Below are 18,644 nucleotides of genomic sequence, written 5' to 3'. Positions count from 1 at the left end.
CTGCGTAATATACATTGTCATTGCTCTAAGTGCCTTAATTATAACAATAATTGATAGGTAATATGGTAATTGTATCACCCACGACAACAAATGGACCCCTTGTTGGTACCCTAGGAAGTTTTTTTTTTTTCAGTCGGAAAGGCTTACACTACGTTTCGTGACAAGCCCGCTTACAACATCGGAAAATTGCTGTTTCTCCGACTTCCTTAGTAACATTTGTTCTGACATTGTGTCTTTCATGCTACCGAAGGTTGTGCACAAGAGTTGCACGAATGCGCTGAATAATGCATTCAGTGATAATCCAGTAACAGTCAGTTCCTGAAGGAAAATTGTACTTAAAATTAAAATATGATTCTTTGCGTACCGGGAAGCATGCAAAACTCATATGATGATATGAACCGATGGATAATGCTGAAACTAACCTTCAAAGGCAGTGAGTTGTTCCCTTTCAATCACACAAACAACATTTGCTGCAGTTCAAGTTACCTGTCAAAACGATGCAAGCTTGTGCGTTCAGTGGGTCCGTTTTTCCAGAAAGCCGCATCTTAAACATACTGAATACCGAAGCTGGAACAAGTACATGGCCAGCTTTATAACATAGCTCGACCCAAGATTATTGGGGAGGAAAGTAAACACAAACGCCTGATTCATGGAACAGTGTTCCCTTCAACGGTCCAGCACCGTCCAATAGAAGACGATAAAGGCACCAATGAGAACAGAAACAAAAACAGAGGTCTATTGGGCAGGACTGGGGGACGTCAGCTCCGGAGGGACCTCTCGAGTGACACCAATCATGGAATCATATTCCTCATCCTGGTGAGCAAACTTCTTGCGCAACACCTTCTCAAACTCAATCTTTTCAAGAGGCTTGGCGTTCTCAGCAGCATGTGCCTTGGCCAAATTGGAATAGTTGGCAGCCGATTCTGCGATGAAAGCAATCTCCTCACCGGTGAGCTTCCTCAGAAATTTGGCTGGGTTTCCTCCCCATACCTAAATCCAACAGAACTAGTCAAGAAAACATATGCAGGAATAAGGAACCAAACAAGGCTCATGCAGCATATGCTCGTTCCACTTCCACGGATGCACAAATGTAACCATATAAGCCACATGAAAATGCATTAGACACAAAGAAAGCATAATGAATTACTCTGCACAATCTAGTGTAGTCAAGTGGGCTCCCTCATTGCATAATGAATTACTCTGCACAATCTAGTGTAGTCCAGTGTATGCCTTTGTGGAACCAGACGAATGAAATAAAAAAGGAAAAAAAAACAAAGGTGCCGGAGATGGCTTAAATAAGAACCCAAAGTAAAGGACAATTGAGGAAGTGATGCACAACCTCTCCACAAGGGATCCTAGTATTCTGTCTTACGAGGGCTCCAGCAGCAACCATCCCATGCTTTTCCACAACGACACCATCTAAAAGGGTTGCCCCCATACCAACAAAAGCTTCATCCTCAACAGTGCATCCTTGTAACACAGCACTATGACCTGCCAAATGGAGTTTCAGAATGTTATCAAACTTTAGAAATCATCCAGAGCACCAGTTTTGGAGTGCTGAGCCATATAGAGCAACTTATGCCAAATAGTATTTTGTGTATTTGATGTGCTAGATTCTGATGTAATCAGACCATGACATGGTTAAAATAAAGTGTGGCACTATGGGACAAAAGATGGAAAAAAAAAAAAGGGCATGATACTAAAGACAAAAGGCATATTTACCAACTGTGACATTATCACCGATGATTGTTGGAAAGACTTTCCCACTTAGATTAGATTTCGCCACATGCACAAGAGAATTGTCTTGTATATTGGTCCCAGATCCAATTTGAATGCTGTTTGCGTCCCCTGAAATTAAGTTGACATACTAGTTGATAAAAAAGATAACTTGAAAAGTCACAATACAGCATGATAGGCTAAGATTAAAAATTTGTAAGAGCTAGCAAATAATACTCAGGATATAGCAAATGTGTACATTTCTGGATCTCAACTCTGCAAAACTAGCTATTCCATGGTCAAAGACACTGTAAGTATGACCAAGGCAAACACTCTAGCGTCATGAAACCCATTAGATCAAAAGAGGCACTAGTTGATAAGATCATGTGGAACCCCCCCCCCCCCCTATCATATCCTCTTTTTCACAGAATCAGGAAAGTCCTTGCCCCAAATCCCCTCCTACTCTAGTCTCTCACTGACACCTATTTTCTCCATGGAAGTGTGCAAATCAGATGAAAAAGGTCGAGTGAACAGAGTTAGATGTCTATCAAGTTAGAATGGTGAGAACCTTAGTCACCGGGAACATGGAACCATGCCGTGTTCCTCGTCCCCAAAATGTCGTCCCCGTTCCGGGAATGCGGGAACAATCTGGTCCCCGCCTTGTCAAAAAATTTCACAAGTAGTGTACCGTGTTCCTTGATCCGGGAATTATGTGACTATGAGAACCAAGTGAGTGCACCTATGATGGAAAGGCAACCTTATCAACGCACCCAATTTGTGGAGCCAGAATTCCAGGTCTAATATATACTCCCTCCGTTCTCCAAAGGATGACGTTTTTGCATTTTGGTTTTGTTCCCAAATAGATGATGTTTTAGGTTTCCTAGGTAATGCTTTTCCATGTTGTACCTATTGAAAGCCAATTGAAGGAGTGTCTTCATTCATATGCATTTTTCCTAGGTGAGTTAATACAAAATTCTCTTGCTCCAAGAAAATTCAGCTGCATGCATACGTTTGTCAAGGGTATCAAAAGGATTATTATTGGCAATTGCATTTACTGCAAGCCATTATGCTGCATGCATACCTTCTCCAAAGGTGCATTTGCTGCAAGCCGTGCTGCAATAAAGAGGTGCCTTGGTCTGTGGAGCAAATGCTAGAACGTCGTCCTATGGAGTACGGAGGGAGTAGTTACATGTACAAATGGGTTCTATGACTTCTATCTCCTTGGAACTTTGATACTGCTAAAGGATTATTTCCCTATATTGACTGTGTTTTGGATTTGTTCTTTTGCCAAAACAAAATGGAGGGTTTGTGTACCCACAAATAACATGTCTGCCGCTGAACCAAAAATTCTTAAGATAAATTCATAAATCGCAAGATTAAGAATGTCATACAAACCAAAACAGCTAGCAAATCCCAATCAATACAACACAAAAATACTAGCCCCAATGTCAGCATAACTTATTCATTTATATCAGTATCATATACTTATGTAGAATAAAGTAATGCATAGTTTCTGATCACCATAAGTTATCAAGAAATATACCTTGGCACAGTAAAGTCACATAAGGCACAACTTAGTAATACCCACCAATTAGCTCTTTTTTGCAAAACGAACAAAATGATGCTTCACTGGGATAGAAAGCACACACCTCTCAAGACGCACCCGTACCAAATTGAAGCTCCTTGTCCAACTTGAACATCACCAATAAGGGATGAACTTGGAGCAACAAATGCATCTTTGTGAACATGAGGGGCTTTGTCAAAGATATTCATGAGTGTGCGATGCCTTGAAACTGAAATGGTCCAAAAAAGCAATCATGTTAGCATTTGGATATGTATACATCAAGTAGTATCAATAAATTGCATGATCACCAACAGCAATAAACATTAAAACGCTGTTGGAATGAAATATCACCAACAGCAATAAACATTAAAACACTGTTGGAATGAAATAAATCATGACAGTCTTAGAGTGACAGCATCATGCATAAAAAGTAAAACCAAACTGCACAAAAGAAAACATGTAGGCATTCAATTCTGAATGTAGTAAGAATCATCAGCATTAGAAATTATCAGCAATCCTGCTGCTGGGGGGGGGGGGGGGCAGAACTATAAAGCACCATATGACAGATGAGGTTTTTTTCATATGATCCAGTCGGACAATGGGAACAAATTCATCTAAGTTGTCAAAAGGGTTAATGTGCCCTCTAAAAAGTTTAAAACCTAAAGGATAAATAACATATTCTGCAGCTAACATGCATTCTTCAAATTTTCTCCAACATAATGCATAGCATGCAACAATTGTTAGATGCTTCCATGCTGGAGCATCAATGTCCGTACTGTACAATATATCCATTGCATACACATTAAAACATGAGTGTCATCCCACAGAGTTCTTGTTGCATGGCAGCTAGATCATGTTCACAACATTTAATATAAATGAGAAATAATATGCACTCCTACAAGGCTAGAACCAAACACACTTCTTATTCAAACCACAGATACTATGAGTCTATGACTAGTTCAACACACTTGTCATCTTTTTTTCTGCATATATGATTCTTAGGCCCCGTTTGGGACAGCTTTTTTCTAAGGAGCTTTTCTGATAAGCTGGCTTTTCTAAGAAGCTGTTGCCTAGAGAATCGGCTGGCTAAAAAAGCTAGCCATTTCGCAACCTTAATTTTTTTTTAGGGAGATTATTTGTCCTGAGTGTTTAATGACTATTATGCCCCTGAATCGTATGAACTCATCTGGCATGTGAATAATCGTATATATGACATTATTTTCATTAAATTTTTGCATTTAAACATGAGGACATTGTAATATGAATAATTTCATATCTCTACTACTTAAAAAATACATAGCTGTACTAGCACCACGCAGGACATCATGTCCACCGCATCTTTTACCCCTAAACTTTGCTGATATTTACCCCCTCATGCCACTGCACCTCCTCCTACCGCTTCCCCGCTGCCACCTATCTCGCTCCCGCCCCACACCCGAACCCCACTGCTGCAAAACCCTAGCCATGGACGCCGCCTCCGTCTCCGATGCGGCCGTCGTCACCCGTCTCCAGTGCGGCAGTCGCCGCCCGTCGTCGTTTTCCGTCATCGTCGATCCGCGCCATCCCCTCGTCATTGCGCCAATCCTCGCGATTCTAATCTGTCGTCCCGGATCCGTCCTCAACCTCGCATCAATCCAATTGATCCCGTGCGCGGCAACCACCCCAGATTCGTCACAGGAGCGCCCTGTCGGCCCTCCGCCCCAGATTTCGCGCGTCGTCACCCTGGCTTCCGTGCGAAGTCAACCTCCACCCTGGGTTCCACGCACTGTCGCCCCAAATTCTGTGCACCGTTGCCCCGGATCCGTGTGTTGCCTCTCCATCACAGACACGCCCATCGATCGTCTACCCGCTGCACCTCAACCCGTCACCCCCTCCACCGTCTTGGACCTCCACGCCATCGAGGCCGTCAAGCTGGGCTCCTTCGTGCTCAAGTCTGGCATCACCTCCCCCATCTACCTCAACCTCCACTCGCTCGTATCCCACATGCGCCTCCTCTCCGCCATCACCTCGCTCCTCCACGCCCTCCACGCCACACACCCCTACGACCTCGTCTGCGGCATCCCCTACACCACACTCCCCATCGCTACCGTCCTCTCCGTCAACCGCTCCGTCCCAATGCTCATGCGCCGTAAGGCCAGGCCTTACCTTTCTCTCATGTTATTTTTTGCGCTTGGATGCTATCATATATCTTTAACATGCTGTTGTCGCCCTCTAGTTGTCTTGCCGCCCCTCTCCCTTCCACATCCAACGCCGGGCATGCGAGGAATATGCCCGCCGCCGTCCATAGCCAAGGCCACCGCCGTCCTAGAGCTGCCCCAGGACAATTGTGGGTGTGGCAAGCCGACATGTCTCCTGGGTCGCGAGTGGATGCAGGCCTACTATTGTTGGGGTGTAGGCGGCTGGAAAACATGGATACGTGGTGCAACAGGCGTATCCGTATCCGACACCGTATCCGATACGGATACGGAGCGGATACGGCCCCGATACGTATCCTTGGAGTATCGGAAATTAAATAAATCAATCAATTTTGGATACCTGGGCGATACGTAGTCGATACGCGAGTGATACGGCCCGGCCCAAGATGATTCCATGACCTAATCGGCTAATCCACACTCCACAGCCGCCTCTCGAACTCTCTCTCGTCCATAGAAGCACCGCGCCGGCGACAGCATCCAGCACACTCCACCAGAAGCAACGCGCCGGCGCGCCGCCGCTTTGCCGCGACCGGCGACTACCTGCCGGCAGAGAACTCAAGAACGGCGACGTCGGCGAGGATCTGCAGCGGACGCCGGACGGCAACTGCGAGGCTGCGAGCGCCGAGCGGGCAAGGACCGGCGAGGCGGCGACCTCCTGCTCCGGCAGCGACGACACGGAGCAGATCCTCGCCGGTCGCTGCAGATCTTCGTCGAGCAGCTGAGCAGCTGAGCAGCGCACCGAGGAGCCGAGCAGCTGAGCAGCCGAGCAGCGCACCGAGGAGCCGAGCAGCGCAGCTGAGCAGCGCGCACCGAGGAGCCAAGCAGTGAGCAACTGAGCACTGAGCACCCGATTCACTTATCTTAGCATTTATCTTCCCCTTTTGACTGTTTAGACCAGTATACGTATAGATATGCTACTCAAATATCTTTAAATTCAGACCAGCATAGTATAGATTAGCACATTATACTCAATTGTTCTGATGTTCTCTTTAAATTCAGACCAGTATAGTATAGATTAGCACATTATACTCAATTATTCACTTTAAATTCAGATGGCAACTTCTAGTAGTGGTGGTGGTGCAACCTCAAGTGCTCCTGCCCGATCCATCACTGACCTCAAGGCTCCACTGTGGGATCATGTCACAATTTTAGAGAAACCAGCTGCAGGTGGAGGCAATGCTAGATGGAGATGCAATTATTGTTCAATTGAAAAATTTTGTAGCTACACTAGAGTGGAAGCTCACTTGCTGAAAAAGTCCAACAAGGGAATCAGTATGTGTCCGAAAGTGACAATAGATGAGCTTAGCCAAATGAGAAGAGAAGTTGCAGCTGCTAAAGAACAATTAGAAAGATCAAAACAAAGAACTGTGTCCTTGCCTACTTCATCCAATAGCAATAAGAAAAAACGGAGTGGACCTCCTTCTGCACTAGAGAAAGCTTGGAAAATGGACCAGCGCAAGCACATGGATGCTTTAATTGCAAGAGCATTTTATTCAGGAGGTATGCAATTGTAATGCAATACATATTCATTGTTCAACTACAGCTGCAATTTTTCAAGACCATTGCTTGTGCTAATTCTATTTTTTTTAGGGATCTGTTTTAATTTTGCAAGAAATCCATACATTCAAGAAGCATTTACCTATGCTTGCAGCAATGACTTGAAGGGTTATAAAATGCCGGGGTACAACAAGTTAAGGACTACCCTTCTCAAGCAAGAAAGGGCTCACATTGACACATTATTGGAAAGTACAAAGAGCACATGGAGTGAGAAGGGAGTGACAATTTGTGCTGATGGCTGGTCAGATCCGCAGAGGCGTCCACTCATTAACTATGTTGCAATTTCTGGGAAAGTAGCTATGTTCTTGAAGGCTGATAATTGTGAAGGCGATGTGAAGACAAAAGAATACATTGCTGCCAAGCTGAGGTCTGTTATTGAAGAAGTTGGTCGACATAATGTGGTACAAGTCATCACCGACAATGCTGCAAATTGCAAAGGTGCGGGTCTGCTTGTGCAAGCTGAATATAATACCATATTTTGGACACCATGTGTTGTACACACACTCAATCTTGCTTTGAAGAATATTTGTGAGCCTAAACAGCCGAAAAATGATGAAGAGGCTTTTGCTTGGAGCACACTTGAATTTATAACAAATGTTAAAACTGAAGCTCAAATGATCAAGAATTTCATCATGAACCATGGCATGCGACTTTCAATATTTAATGAGTTTAGCCATTTGAAGTTACTTGCTATTGCTGAAACAAGATTTGCCTCAGTTGTGTGTATGTTACAACGGTTTATGGAGGTAAAGAGGCCTCTTCAAAGCATGGTAATTAGTGAGCAATGGGATCACTACAAAGATGATGCTCAAATTGCTGCTCATGTCAAAGAGAAGATACTTAGTGATGTGTGGTGGGGCAATGTGGAGTTCATTCTCAAATTTACTCAACCTATCTATGATATGATACGTGTTGCAGACACCGACACACCATGTCTTCATCTGATTTATGAGATGTGGGATTCAATGATTGAGAAAGTGAAGAAAGAGATATATCTATGGGAAGGGAATGAACAAAATGAGGAATCTAATTTGTTCTCGGTTATTCATAAGATATTGATTGATAGATGGACAAAAGGCAATAATCCACTCCATTGTTTGGCTCATTCACTTAATCCAAGGTTATCTACCTATCATTACACTTTTTTTGGTGTCTTGTACTCTTGCTTATGTTCATATATTTTTTCAAGTGACCAAGATATACAACTTTTAACCTTTTGCTTATGCTAACATTGTAGATATTATAGCAAAAATTGGCTCGATGGAGGTGTTGGCCGTGTACCCCCACACAAGGATATTGAGGTATCAAAAATGAGGATGGATTGCTTCAAGAAGTTCTTTCCCATACAAGAAGAATTAACAAAAGTGAAAGAAGAATACGCAAGATTCTCAACTTGTTCCGAGGAATTCAATGATCATGATTCAATTCGTGATAGATGGCTTTGTGATCCAATGACTTGGTGGTCAAATCATGGACAATATATTCCTCTATTACAGAGTTTGGCCATTAGATTGATTAGCCAACCAGCCTCATCTTCTTGCTGTGAGAGGAATTGGAGTACTTATAGCTTCATCCATAGTGTTAAAAGAAATGCCTTAACTCCAGAGCGTGCTGAAGATTTGGTCCATGTGCACTCAAATCTGAGACATCTCTCTAGAAGAACAGATGCATACAAAAAAGGAGAATCAAGGATGTGGGATGTGGGAGGAGATTCTTTTGACTCTCTTAGTGGTTTAGGCATTCTTGAAGTGGCTAGCCTTTCTCTCAATGAGCCTGAGTTGCAAGCCGTGTCTTTTGGAGACGTAGAGGTTGATATTCAGGAGAATGAAGTTGAATCCAATGAGGATGAAGAAGCCTAGTTGGATTGGTGGAGGATGAACTTGGAGTTGCAGCGTGCTAGCCTGTTATCTCCTTCATGAATTATCGTTTCCTAAATTTGAAACTGTTATGTTATTGCGATGTAATAGAACTTTAAGTAGAACTTAAACTCTATAGTTTATTGTTGTGATTTGTGAACTGCTATGTGCTATGTCAATCTCAATATATTGTGCTATGTTGTGAACTACACTATGCAGTAGCTATGTGCTATGCTATCTGATTGACTGATTATATAAGAGAAGAAATGCCGGTGAAGTGGAAGCCGGAAGGCTCCTCATAATCGAAGGTGATGTAATTCAATCTGTTTTCCCTCACTTCTACACAATTATGCACTTGTGGTTTGTAATTGTAACTCTCTTGTACATTATTTTTTAGCCTTAACTGTTGGGCGTTGGCTACTTGGATCATCGAAATGGTTGTACGAAAAGAGAGAAGAAATGACACGAGAACAAGGTAATTTGTTCCAGCTATTATTATATGCACTATATTAAATTTTTTTTTTAAATCAAACGTATCCACGTATCGGGATTTTTAGAAAAATAGCGTATCCGCGTATCCGTATCCGCCCGATACCGATACACGTATCCGTATCGGTGTCGCGTAGGTAGGCGGCAAGCATGAACTAGCAATTGTGACTCCGAACTGTTCTTTGCTTTTCTTTCTGGCCTTATGTTATTTTCATTGTACTTCCGTATGAGACTATGCAGAAAATCTTTTGATAAGAGCAGTTGATTGGAATTCATTTTCTTGTGCTACTGCACTAGATTAGAGCTACAAGGTCTCATAGTCAGTGGCTATACCAAGAAGTACGTATCTTCAGGGAGTCTCTCTAACTGGCCTTAATTTGTTCATTTCTTAGTTCTTACCTTGCTTGTTACTTATTCTTTGTTATGGCATTATTCCTTTCTGTTGTCCTAACTATGTTATTGGATTACTATACGTATGGTGTGAAGGTATTGTATTATCGTTCTTCTCCTTCAACTGCTCTATACGATCAGTTCGGTTGACTATGGTTCTTATTCCTTACTATTTATAGGAACAATTTGTTCAGATCTCTTCCTATGTTGCACACCAATTTCGTGTTCCGGTATGTTGTTCTCTGTACTAAGCTACATTTGAGGTTTTTTTCTTCATGCTACTAACGCATCCTAAATTGCTCATATTCTGAAATTTATGGCTACAAAGGCATATAGTTAAGCCATAAAGTACCTTTTGAGATCCATGCCTTGAGTTATCTAGACATGTTCCATGCCTTTTTCTTTTTAAGTAGTAGAGATTATGTATTTCATGGTTTTTAAAATCAATTCACCTTTTTACCACTCTCATTCCTGGTAATATTAGAATGGTGAAGAGGATGATGACAACTGACAAAACAAGAGCTGGAACCAAGCAAAAATAGATTGGAGTTGCAGAAGGATGGTAACTCAATTGCTAAAGAAAATGGTGGGATTACAAAAGTGGAGGCTGAAGGTGGACAATGATGACGATTCACTTGTCAATCGGTCCAGAATTAGTGTCGGTTAGCTGCTCTTTAGGTAAATTATTCTTGATTTAGTTCGGATTCACTATATTATTCTCTACTAATGTTTTTACATTCAAAGGGAACCTCTCATTTATTTTCATTGCTTCTCAAATGCTTTGATTGAAATTCTTAGTCATAAGTAGCACTAGCTAATTTTCTCGGAAAAAGTTTACCTTGTAGTCCCATCAAATTAGTACCATAGTACCATTAGAGAACCATGTGTGCTGATTTAAAATGTTTAATTGTTTGATGGTCGTTTCCATTAGACAACCACTGTTCAGTGACTTGTTTGAGTGTGTTGTATTTCGGGGGAGGAGTTCAGGAATCTGATGAAAGTAAGAATGTCTCATCAATATCGTCTTACAATGGATGCTGCCCCTGGGGAGGTTTCTGTGGAACAGAGGTTTGCCATAGGAAGTTCGGTGGTAGCCGTTGATGCCAGCAAGGGCCATCTCTTCTAGGGTTTGAGGTGTGTGTTTAGCTCCCTAGGTGATATATTTTTGTCTTTTTTAAAGGATGTGGAGTAGATGCAAGTAATTTAATGGGTCATTGCAGTCATTTATAGCTAATTTGGCAAATCAGTTTGCAGTCATTTATAGCTAATTTGACATCTTTTTGCTATTGGAGGGTACGCAGGCATGGCCTTGGGTGTGATTTCTTCACACCACAACTCTTACCTTTCTCTCATGTTTTTTCTGCACTTGGATGCTGCCATATATCTTTAACATGTGGTGTTGCGAATAGAGTGTTCTATATGGTAATTATATTGCGGAATTCCATTGTCTATTTGCACGCTTTTTCAATAGACCAAGAGTATAATCGCTGCTTTTAAAGAGAAACCATTGTGTTCTACCTCTTTTCACGTTTTCTTTTGCTACAATAAAGTGTTGTTTTCAAATTCTTAGTTTTAACATTTACTTACACTATTACCAACTGTTATGTACATCGGTCCTGAGATTTGCATGTTGAAAACCCATGTGGATATATTGTCTGATTTTACACCAGATTTTGGTTCCAAGCTTCGCTTGGTACATGCTCTTATGATGATATCTTACTTTTTCTGTTGTGCTATTCTATTCAAGTTACAACCAAAGTGAATCTTAATGTATCTATAAGTGGAAAATGCAAGCCCACCTTTCTATACAGGTCACAAGCTCCCATGCATGATACCACCTCTTAATTTTCGCTTCTGTTGCAACGAACAGGCCTATCTTGTGCAAATTTTGTTTCCATTGCAACGCATAGGCACTCAACTAGTAAAATTAAAGTACGACAACAACAAAGTTAATTACCACTAAGTCCCAATAATAACAAGATTACCACTAAGTCCAACACATGAAAATAACCATCCAACATGATAAAAATTAGGCGAAACAATATCCCACTGACAATAGACGCAACAGAGCTTATGAGCAACCAGGTGTCCACATGTCCAGAGATCATAGAAAGATGCAGTCAATTCAGATAAAAGGCCACAAGCCACAACAAGTCCACCTGCTCATTAGAGTTCAAGCCAGTGCACTGACAACCTTAGCAAGCATCAACAACAGGGTATATGCAATAGCCAACCAGGATACACGGCCATCCACAACTAGCAGCCGTGCAAGGAGGCAATGACCAATATCACGGATTGAGCCACAAAAACAGGCAATAAGACAATCACACAAAGTGACCATCAGCAGATAGCCAGCGAAGGAGTGGCCAAACATTCTCCATCCTGCTATCAGCCACCAACCCAGCAGCAGCAAGCGCGCAAACTAGCCGAGCATACGGAGCTCAACAAAGTACATTACCCTCATCAAGGATATGTACAATAATGTTGTGATAAGTGTTCAGACAAGTGAAGATGACACCGATGACTTTTCGCTTAAAATAGGACTACATCAAGGATTGAGCCCTTATTTATTTGCTTTGGTGATGGATGAGGTCATAAGAGGCATCCAGAAAGATATCCCTTGGTGTATGCTCTTTGCTGACGATGTGGTGCTAGTTGACAAGAGTAGGATGGGGATTAATAAGAAATTGGAGTTGTGGAGATATATTTTAGAATCGAAAGGTTTTAGACTTAGTAGAACCGAAACCAAGTATATGAAATGTGATTTCAGTGCTACTAGGCATAAGGGAGAAGCTTATAGTCTTGGTAGAGAGGTAGTTCCCAAGAAGGATACCTTCTGATATTTGGAATCAATGCTACAGAAGGATGGTGATATCGATGAAGATGTTAGTCATAGAATCAAAGCCGGATGGATGAAATGGCGCCAAGCTTCTGGCATCCTCTGTGACAAGAAGGTACCACAAAAGCTAAAAGGTAAGTTCTATAGGACGATAATTCGACCTGTGATATTGTATGACGCTGAATGTAGGCTAACTAAAAAACGACATGTCCAACAGTTAAGTGTAGCAGAGATACATATGTTGCGATGGATTTGTGGCCATACAAGGGGTAGCGTCAATTGAAGAAAAGCTTGTCCAACATCAGTTGAGATGGTTTAGACATATCCAACGAAGGCCTCCAGAATCACCTGTGCATAACGGGATACTGAGGCGCGCTGATAATATGAAGAGAGGCAAGGGTCGACCAAACCTAACATGGGAGGAGTCTATAAAGAGAAACTTGAATGAATGAAATATCCCCAAAGAACTATCCATGGATAGAAACGCGTGAAAATTAGCAATCCACGTGCCAGAACCATAACTTATGTGCCAGTCTCCTTATACCATTATTACTTTTATTTTGTTACTATTACTAGTACATTTATTATCATTATTGTTTTCACATCTTTTTAGTTGGATCTTGTGGGTTTTAGCCTACCCCAACTTGCTTGGGATAAAGGTTGTTGTTGTTGTACGATTCTTAGCCAGCTCAATGCACTTACATAAATTGCATGTATGTGCAGTGTAAAACCCACGGGTAGCTAATTCTAGTAAAATGGAAGTATGTCAAGAGCCAACACAGAGTTAAATATCATTTTTTTTTTTTTTTTAATCATATGCGTGTTTCTTGTTGTGAAAAATGACCTAGAACTTGGAACCATATATGATAAGGTATTAGATAAAAGTGGCACTATATTCTCTAGTCCCTAGTGTTGTGATAATACTTAGTCCTAATGACAATGGTTCTTGCATTTTCAGTTTTCTCACCGAGTCGTTCTCCCCTAATATGCTCCAAATATGGCAGTTGTTACTTATTAGATTTGGAACTATCACCGAAACAAGCCAACGATACCCATTGGCCACTTTTAATGCATGGTTTTCCTATGAAGGAAACAAGCCAACAATGCACACTGGCCACTTGGTAAGTGGGATGAGACTGTTCGGCACTCCTCACATGAGGTACTAGGTTCTATAACAGTATTTTTAGCTGTGAGGAGGTTCTAAGGGCAACTCCAACAAATTCCCAAAACGAGTCCCAATAGCTAAATTTTGGGTATATGAGCTCAAAATCTCCTCCAGCAGAAGCCCAAAACCGCTCCCAAAAAACAGCGACGCCCAAAAATCTCCTCCCAGCTCGCAATATCTAGCGAATCCAATCGGACTCCTAGTCTGCGGATTCCTCGATCCCGCGCTCGTCCCGCGCTTCGCGCGCCGCCCGCTGGTTCCCGCGCCGCCCGCAGCGGAGCACTCGTCGGTGGGGCGGCTGCTTCGCCCCCCCCCCCTCCCCCGCAGCCCAGCGAGCGGCGGTGCGTCACGAGGGCGTCGTTCGGCGGCCGGGTAATCGCCGGCGATGGGTACTCACCGCCGCAACCTCCACCGTCTGCTCGACCGCCTTCTCGTCCTCTCATCGCTCCTACTCCTCGCGTCCGGTGAGGTCTTCTTCGAGGAGTGCTTCGAAGGTATGCATGCTGCACTGCTCCGCTTCCCGATTAATCTAGTTTACTCCGTAGTTTGGTTCTTTGCCCCCATGGTATGTATGGATGCTTCATGCTTCTATTTCTGGATTTTGATTCGAACTGTCGAATTGGTTGCAGTGGCCCACTGGATTCGGTGCTTCCCTTTTGGGATGACTGATGAATGATATGGGTGTGCGCTACTTTTCTATGTCGCCCTCTGGATTAGCGAGTACTGTCGCATAGTTCCATTTGATTGCTGTCCTTGGGAATTTCTGCTTCCATTTTGATACTATAGGATATGGACAGGATAAATAAGGATTTACTAGTTCACTGCATTGTGAAGTTTGTAGTGCCTTAAGCATTGTATGATTAGGAGTAGTGCTTTACCTCAGGTTGCGTTCATGGTGAGCCAGCCTGAGTGACATGGAGTGCAGAAGTGATGGCATAAGCTTGTTCAAGTTATTTAGCTGAGATATTTTGTGCAACTTATGACTTCATAAATTAGTAGGAACCATGCCACTATATTTCCCTATTATTTTGATTTTCAAGTGTTTTACTATGTTATAAAATTGTTAAGTTTCTGCTCAAATATTCAGATGGTTGGGAGACTCGGTGGGTGAAATCTGATTGGAAAAGGAGCGAAGGAAAAGCTGATGATTTGATGATGCTGATCATCCCTCGCACTTCTGTATCAATTGATGATGCTGATGATTTGATCACAAACACGTCTTGCTTGCGCTGCGGCTTAATTCCAGGAACTTGACTGATCCCTGTGTTTTGTTTTTATGGACACTAGGCATACAAACAACAATGGATGCCAGACATTTTGCTATCTCAGCCAAGTTCCCAGAATTCAGTAACAAGAATCGAACACTGGTGGTCCAGTACTCCATTAAGTTTGAGCAGGATATTGAATGTGGTGGTGGCTATATTAAGCTGATGTCAGGTTACGTCAACCAGAAAAATTTAGTGGGGACACTCCATACAGGTTAAGTTCTTACCGACTTTTGCCCTATGGAATTTCCCATTCTTTCAGAAATCCATTGTCATTAGTGGTAAGGACCTGTGTTCTATGTTAGCTGTGCGCTTAGCTTGTTCATATTGTTAATCACTGATGAGTGTCACTACATCTCACATAATTAGTCATGTTGTAGAAGTCCATATAGAGATCATGGCTTGCAAATGAATAATCCTACCATTAATGCAAAATCTAGTGTCTGAATATGAATTGCATCCTCTATCTTTATGCACTAATTCTTGTCTGCTGCTGAGAGTTGCCTGCTAACTTTCATAAATAGTTGTTAAAAATATCACAGTTTGAATTGTAGCCGTTTAAAAATATAGCCGTTGGGATATAGGAAGTTAGATATTAGGAGTCTGTTGGAGAGTACAACAATATTGAGAGGAAATCTTATTGGGAAGGCTCACTGTATGAGGTTTTTGGGAGTGACTTTTTGGGAGTCTGTTGGAGTTGCCCTAAGGGTCCAGCTACATGGCCGATTCTGCTCAAAATCGTCTGGTTCGACCGTATATTCTCCTGTGCAAAGTGGCTTGCGTGCATGTATAAGGTTATTTGAAAATCAGATAAGGAAGAAATGAACAGAACCTAAATGAGTTCAACTGCATTTGAATTATTCATAGTAGTAGTAGCTTACACTGAGAAGGCTTAAGAACTTATAATTCAAGTCCCAACTTGAGATAAACAGTCCCACACTCTTGCCAAAGAAAACTCACTAGCGACATTTGCTACTTGGATAGAAGCAGATCTAAATGGCAACTCTCGGTCAATTCAAAGCTATCTGACACAACCAAACTTTCACAAATATCATTAAACTCCCACAAGTAATTTGAGTAACAAAACTATGTTCTACCCCTTGGAGAGGGATTGCTCTAAACTTTCAAACTCACCGGGTAAATACAGAAGTTCCAAACAAGAAGTTCAGTAGAATGGTGCTCTGCAATGGTTTCATAGATATTCAGCTCAACACTATCACAGCAATCACTCACACAACAACTTGACACATTGGGAGCTTCAAGTTCTACAGGATTTGCATCCTCTTGTATAACCCAATATTACCCAAAACGTGATCCTCAATCCCCACAACTAAGAGTTGACCTCCATAATCAGTCACTTTTATCAAATTATGTACCCTAAACATGATCAACCACCACGTAACATCAATGGAACCATGAGTACATCAAACAGCACTAGATTTTACAAAATGAATTGAGCACAGTGCACAAAAGGGCAGGTCCATTTCAACTCTAATAAGCGCACAATAACATAATCAAGCAAAACCCTGGGCAACCCCAGCCTAGCCAGACGCACGGACTCAACATTCCCCTAACCTCTCCTAACCCTAGCCGGCAATCCCTATCCGCTCACTCCTTTTGGTCGCTGCCGGAGGATGAAATCCACGATACGAGTGGAGTGCTGGCACGAATCGACCGACACGGAAGGGTGATTGTGAAGGGGGGGGGGGAGGGGGGCGCTTACTCTGCTCGTGGAAGTAGTAGTTGCCCTGGAGGCGGCAGCCGAGGCGATCGAGGGCCTGGCCGGTCTCCCGGATCCAGAACCCCACCGCGTACATCGCTTTCCCCAAGCCCGCCATCTCCCCGGGCGTCGGCGAAGCGGTGTGGCCTCGTGGCCTTGGAGATCTCGAGGAGGGAGGGGAGCCGAGGCGAGGGGAAGGGGGAGGCAGAGGGGTTGCGGGACTCGGCCTGCTGCGCTGGGGTTTCCACCGCTGTTCGAGGAGTTGACCGTTTTGCCCTTGTGATAGAATGCCGTCCCGCTGGAGAAGAAAAATTAGTGTTCAAAGTGCCCATTCTGGCTTTTTTTTTCCCCCTTCCCTTTTTGCTGCAAATGATAACTTAGGTGCAAAACATGAAAATTAACCCTCAATTAAACAAAATAAATATTTCTTCCTGTTCCTATTATGAAGCAAAAATTAAGCAATGAAAAACTCAGTTTTACTCTTTAAAAGTACTGCACTTATCCAGCGCTTTATACCAGATACCTCACCTCCTCAGGAGGTTTTTAAGAGTGGTTTTCGTCACCTTGATAGCCATGTCACCGAAAAGAAAGAAAGAAAACAAAAAAGAAAAAGGGGAAATGAAAACGAAAGCAACAATACCCTAACTGGGCCGAAAGCAAAAAACAAAGCCCACGTAGTGGAGAGGGAAGCAGCCCACAGGAAAACGAAAACAACTGGCCAAAAAAATAGATAGAGTACGCTTCAAGTTTCTTAGTGGAACCTCGGTAATTACTAGCGTAATGACGTGCGCTGCTACGGATTAAGAATTGCACACGAAACAAGCTAAGCGATCTTTAATTCTGCGTCACAGGATCACCGCGCCATCACTTTTCAGTCATATGTCAACTTAGTTATGAGATATAGGAGGCATGCATAAACAACCTATGTGTTATCAATCTCAATATGCGCATAAATTCTGAAAATGCATCAAATCCCCAAAGTAAATCAACACAAGATGATTAGCAAATCCTCAATATGTCATGGCACTTTCATTGTAAGATAGTCAAATGGTTATGATGTCGAGTGATCAGTCATGAGCGTATGCTAAAAAAATGGGAGAAAAGTCAACACAGACTGTGTGCAGAATATGATACAGAGGATGAAATTGTTCCTTTGCAACATATAAAATCATGGAAGATATTTGGTTTTTTCTGAATAAAACAGTTGCACGCTTGTAGTTGAAGTTGTAGCTTCCATACAGATGAAGCTTTGTTCACAATAGACCATTTACCGTTGAAGCTCAAAAAGTCTCTTAGAAAGCTAATTACAGTGTTTCTGATCATTGGACATGATCTTCCAGAAACTGTTGACAAATAAAACTGCTTAGCAGGCTATCTGCTCGTATAAATGTCTACCTCAAAGCAGAATGTGCGGTAGAAGCAAGATGATTTACCTCCATCAGGCTACAGTAATACGAGAACTCTTGAACCACTTTGCTGGAACCACACAAGATGAACATGCACTCGCACGAAACCTATGGAACCTATTGGTTCGTCTCACTCTTAACTCTAAATCAAGTATTGATTAGCTCATGCTGCCATCAAGCCTTGTGGAATTTGCTGGATTGTGCCACCTACAAGTCTGTATTGCTGCCTCTGAAGCAACGCATCCCCATGACCATCACGAGCCTCTTCACCGAGTTGAGCCACCATCATAGGCGGAGTGCCTGACACGTCATGCTAACCACGTCTGGGTTTGATTCAGGAGGTGGAGGGGGGAGAAGAGATCAAGAAACCAAGATGGGTTCGATCTGATGTGGAGGGCAATGAGAGGGATTGAGACACGGGGCAGTCCGTCGCCCGCGAGACGCGGCGTCGTAGATGCCGAGGAACTCGGCCAAGTCGTCCT

At 42.7% G+C, this 18,644-nt stretch overlaps 2 protein-coding genes and 2 long non-coding RNA genes across 4 annotated transcripts; 2 read left to right on the top strand and 2 right to left on the bottom strand.

Moving 5' to 3' along the window:
- Positions 1 to 482: 482 nt before the first annotated feature.
- LOC133899831 (gamma carbonic anhydrase 1, mitochondrial-like) lies at positions 483 to 17,027 on the bottom strand. The gene is made up of 5 exons (XM_062340892.1): positions 16,760 to 17,027; positions 3,366 to 3,509; positions 1,723 to 1,848; positions 1,340 to 1,491; positions 483 to 990 (listed from the first exon to the last, which is right to left on the bottom strand). The coding sequence occupies exons 1-5, from the start codon at positions 16,872 to 16,874 to the stop codon at positions 736 to 738; spliced, it is 792 nt and encodes a 263-aa protein (XP_062196876.1). The 5' UTR covers positions 16,875 to 17,027; the 3' UTR covers positions 483 to 735.
- Positions 6,859 to 9,190, top strand: LOC133899819 (uncharacterized). Its single transcript, XM_062340890.1, has 3 exons — positions 6,859 to 6,975; positions 7,066 to 8,152; positions 8,270 to 9,190. Exons 1-3 carry the CDS (start codon positions 6,921 to 6,923, stop codon positions 8,889 to 8,891), a joined length of 1,764 nt encoding a protein of 587 aa, XP_062196874.1. The 5' UTR covers positions 6,859 to 6,920; the 3' UTR covers positions 8,892 to 9,190.
- On the top strand, positions 13,808 to 15,619 carry LOC133899847 (uncharacterized). Its single transcript, XR_009906458.1, has 2 exons — positions 13,808 to 14,265; positions 14,859 to 15,619. It is a non-coding gene; the product is annotated as an uncharacterized LOC133899847 (long non-coding RNA).
- Positions 14,080 to 14,859, bottom strand: LOC133899858 (uncharacterized). The gene is made up of 2 exons (XR_009906459.1): positions 14,650 to 14,859; positions 14,080 to 14,551 (listed from the first exon to the last, which is right to left on the bottom strand). It is a non-coding gene; the product is annotated as an uncharacterized LOC133899858 (long non-coding RNA).
- Positions 17,028 to 18,644: the final 1,617 nt, after the last annotated feature.

The sequence above is a fragment of the Phragmites australis genome, chromosome 2 (assembly GCF_958298935.1).
Source record: "Phragmites australis chromosome 2, lpPhrAust1.1, whole genome shotgun sequence".
Classification (NCBI taxonomy): domain Eukaryota; kingdom Viridiplantae; phylum Streptophyta; class Magnoliopsida; order Poales; family Poaceae; genus Phragmites; species Phragmites australis.
The sequence above is the reverse complement of the archived record's forward strand: the minus strand, read 5'-3'. Positions and strand labels throughout refer to the sequence as shown.

Excerpts from the sequence above, each read along its gene's own strand:
- LOC133899819 (XM_062340890.1), top strand. The coding sequence starts at position 6,921 with ATGGACCAGCGCAAGCACATGGATGCTTTAATTGCAAGAGCATTTTAT. Across the intron at positions 6,976-7,065 it reads AAGAGCATTTTATTCAGGAG|GGATCTGTTTTAATTTTGCA; the intron begins GTATGCAATTGT and ends TATTTTTTTTAG. Across the intron at positions 8,153-8,269 it reads GCTCATTCACTTAATCCAAG|ATATTATAGCAAAAATTGGC; the intron begins GTTATCTACCTA and ends CTAACATTGTAG.
- LOC133899831 (XM_062340892.1), bottom strand. The coding sequence starts at position 16,874 with ATGGCGGGCTTGGGGAAAGCGATGTACGCGGTGGGGTTCTGGATCCGG. Across the intron at positions 1,849-3,365 it reads GTACGGGTGCGTCTTGAGAG|GGGACGCAAACAGCATTCAA; the intron begins GTGTGTGCTTTC and ends ACTTAATTTCAG. Across the intron at positions 1,492-1,722 it reads CGGTGATAATGTCACAGTTG|GTCATAGTGCTGTGTTACAA; the intron begins GTAAATATGCCT and ends TCCATTTGGCAG.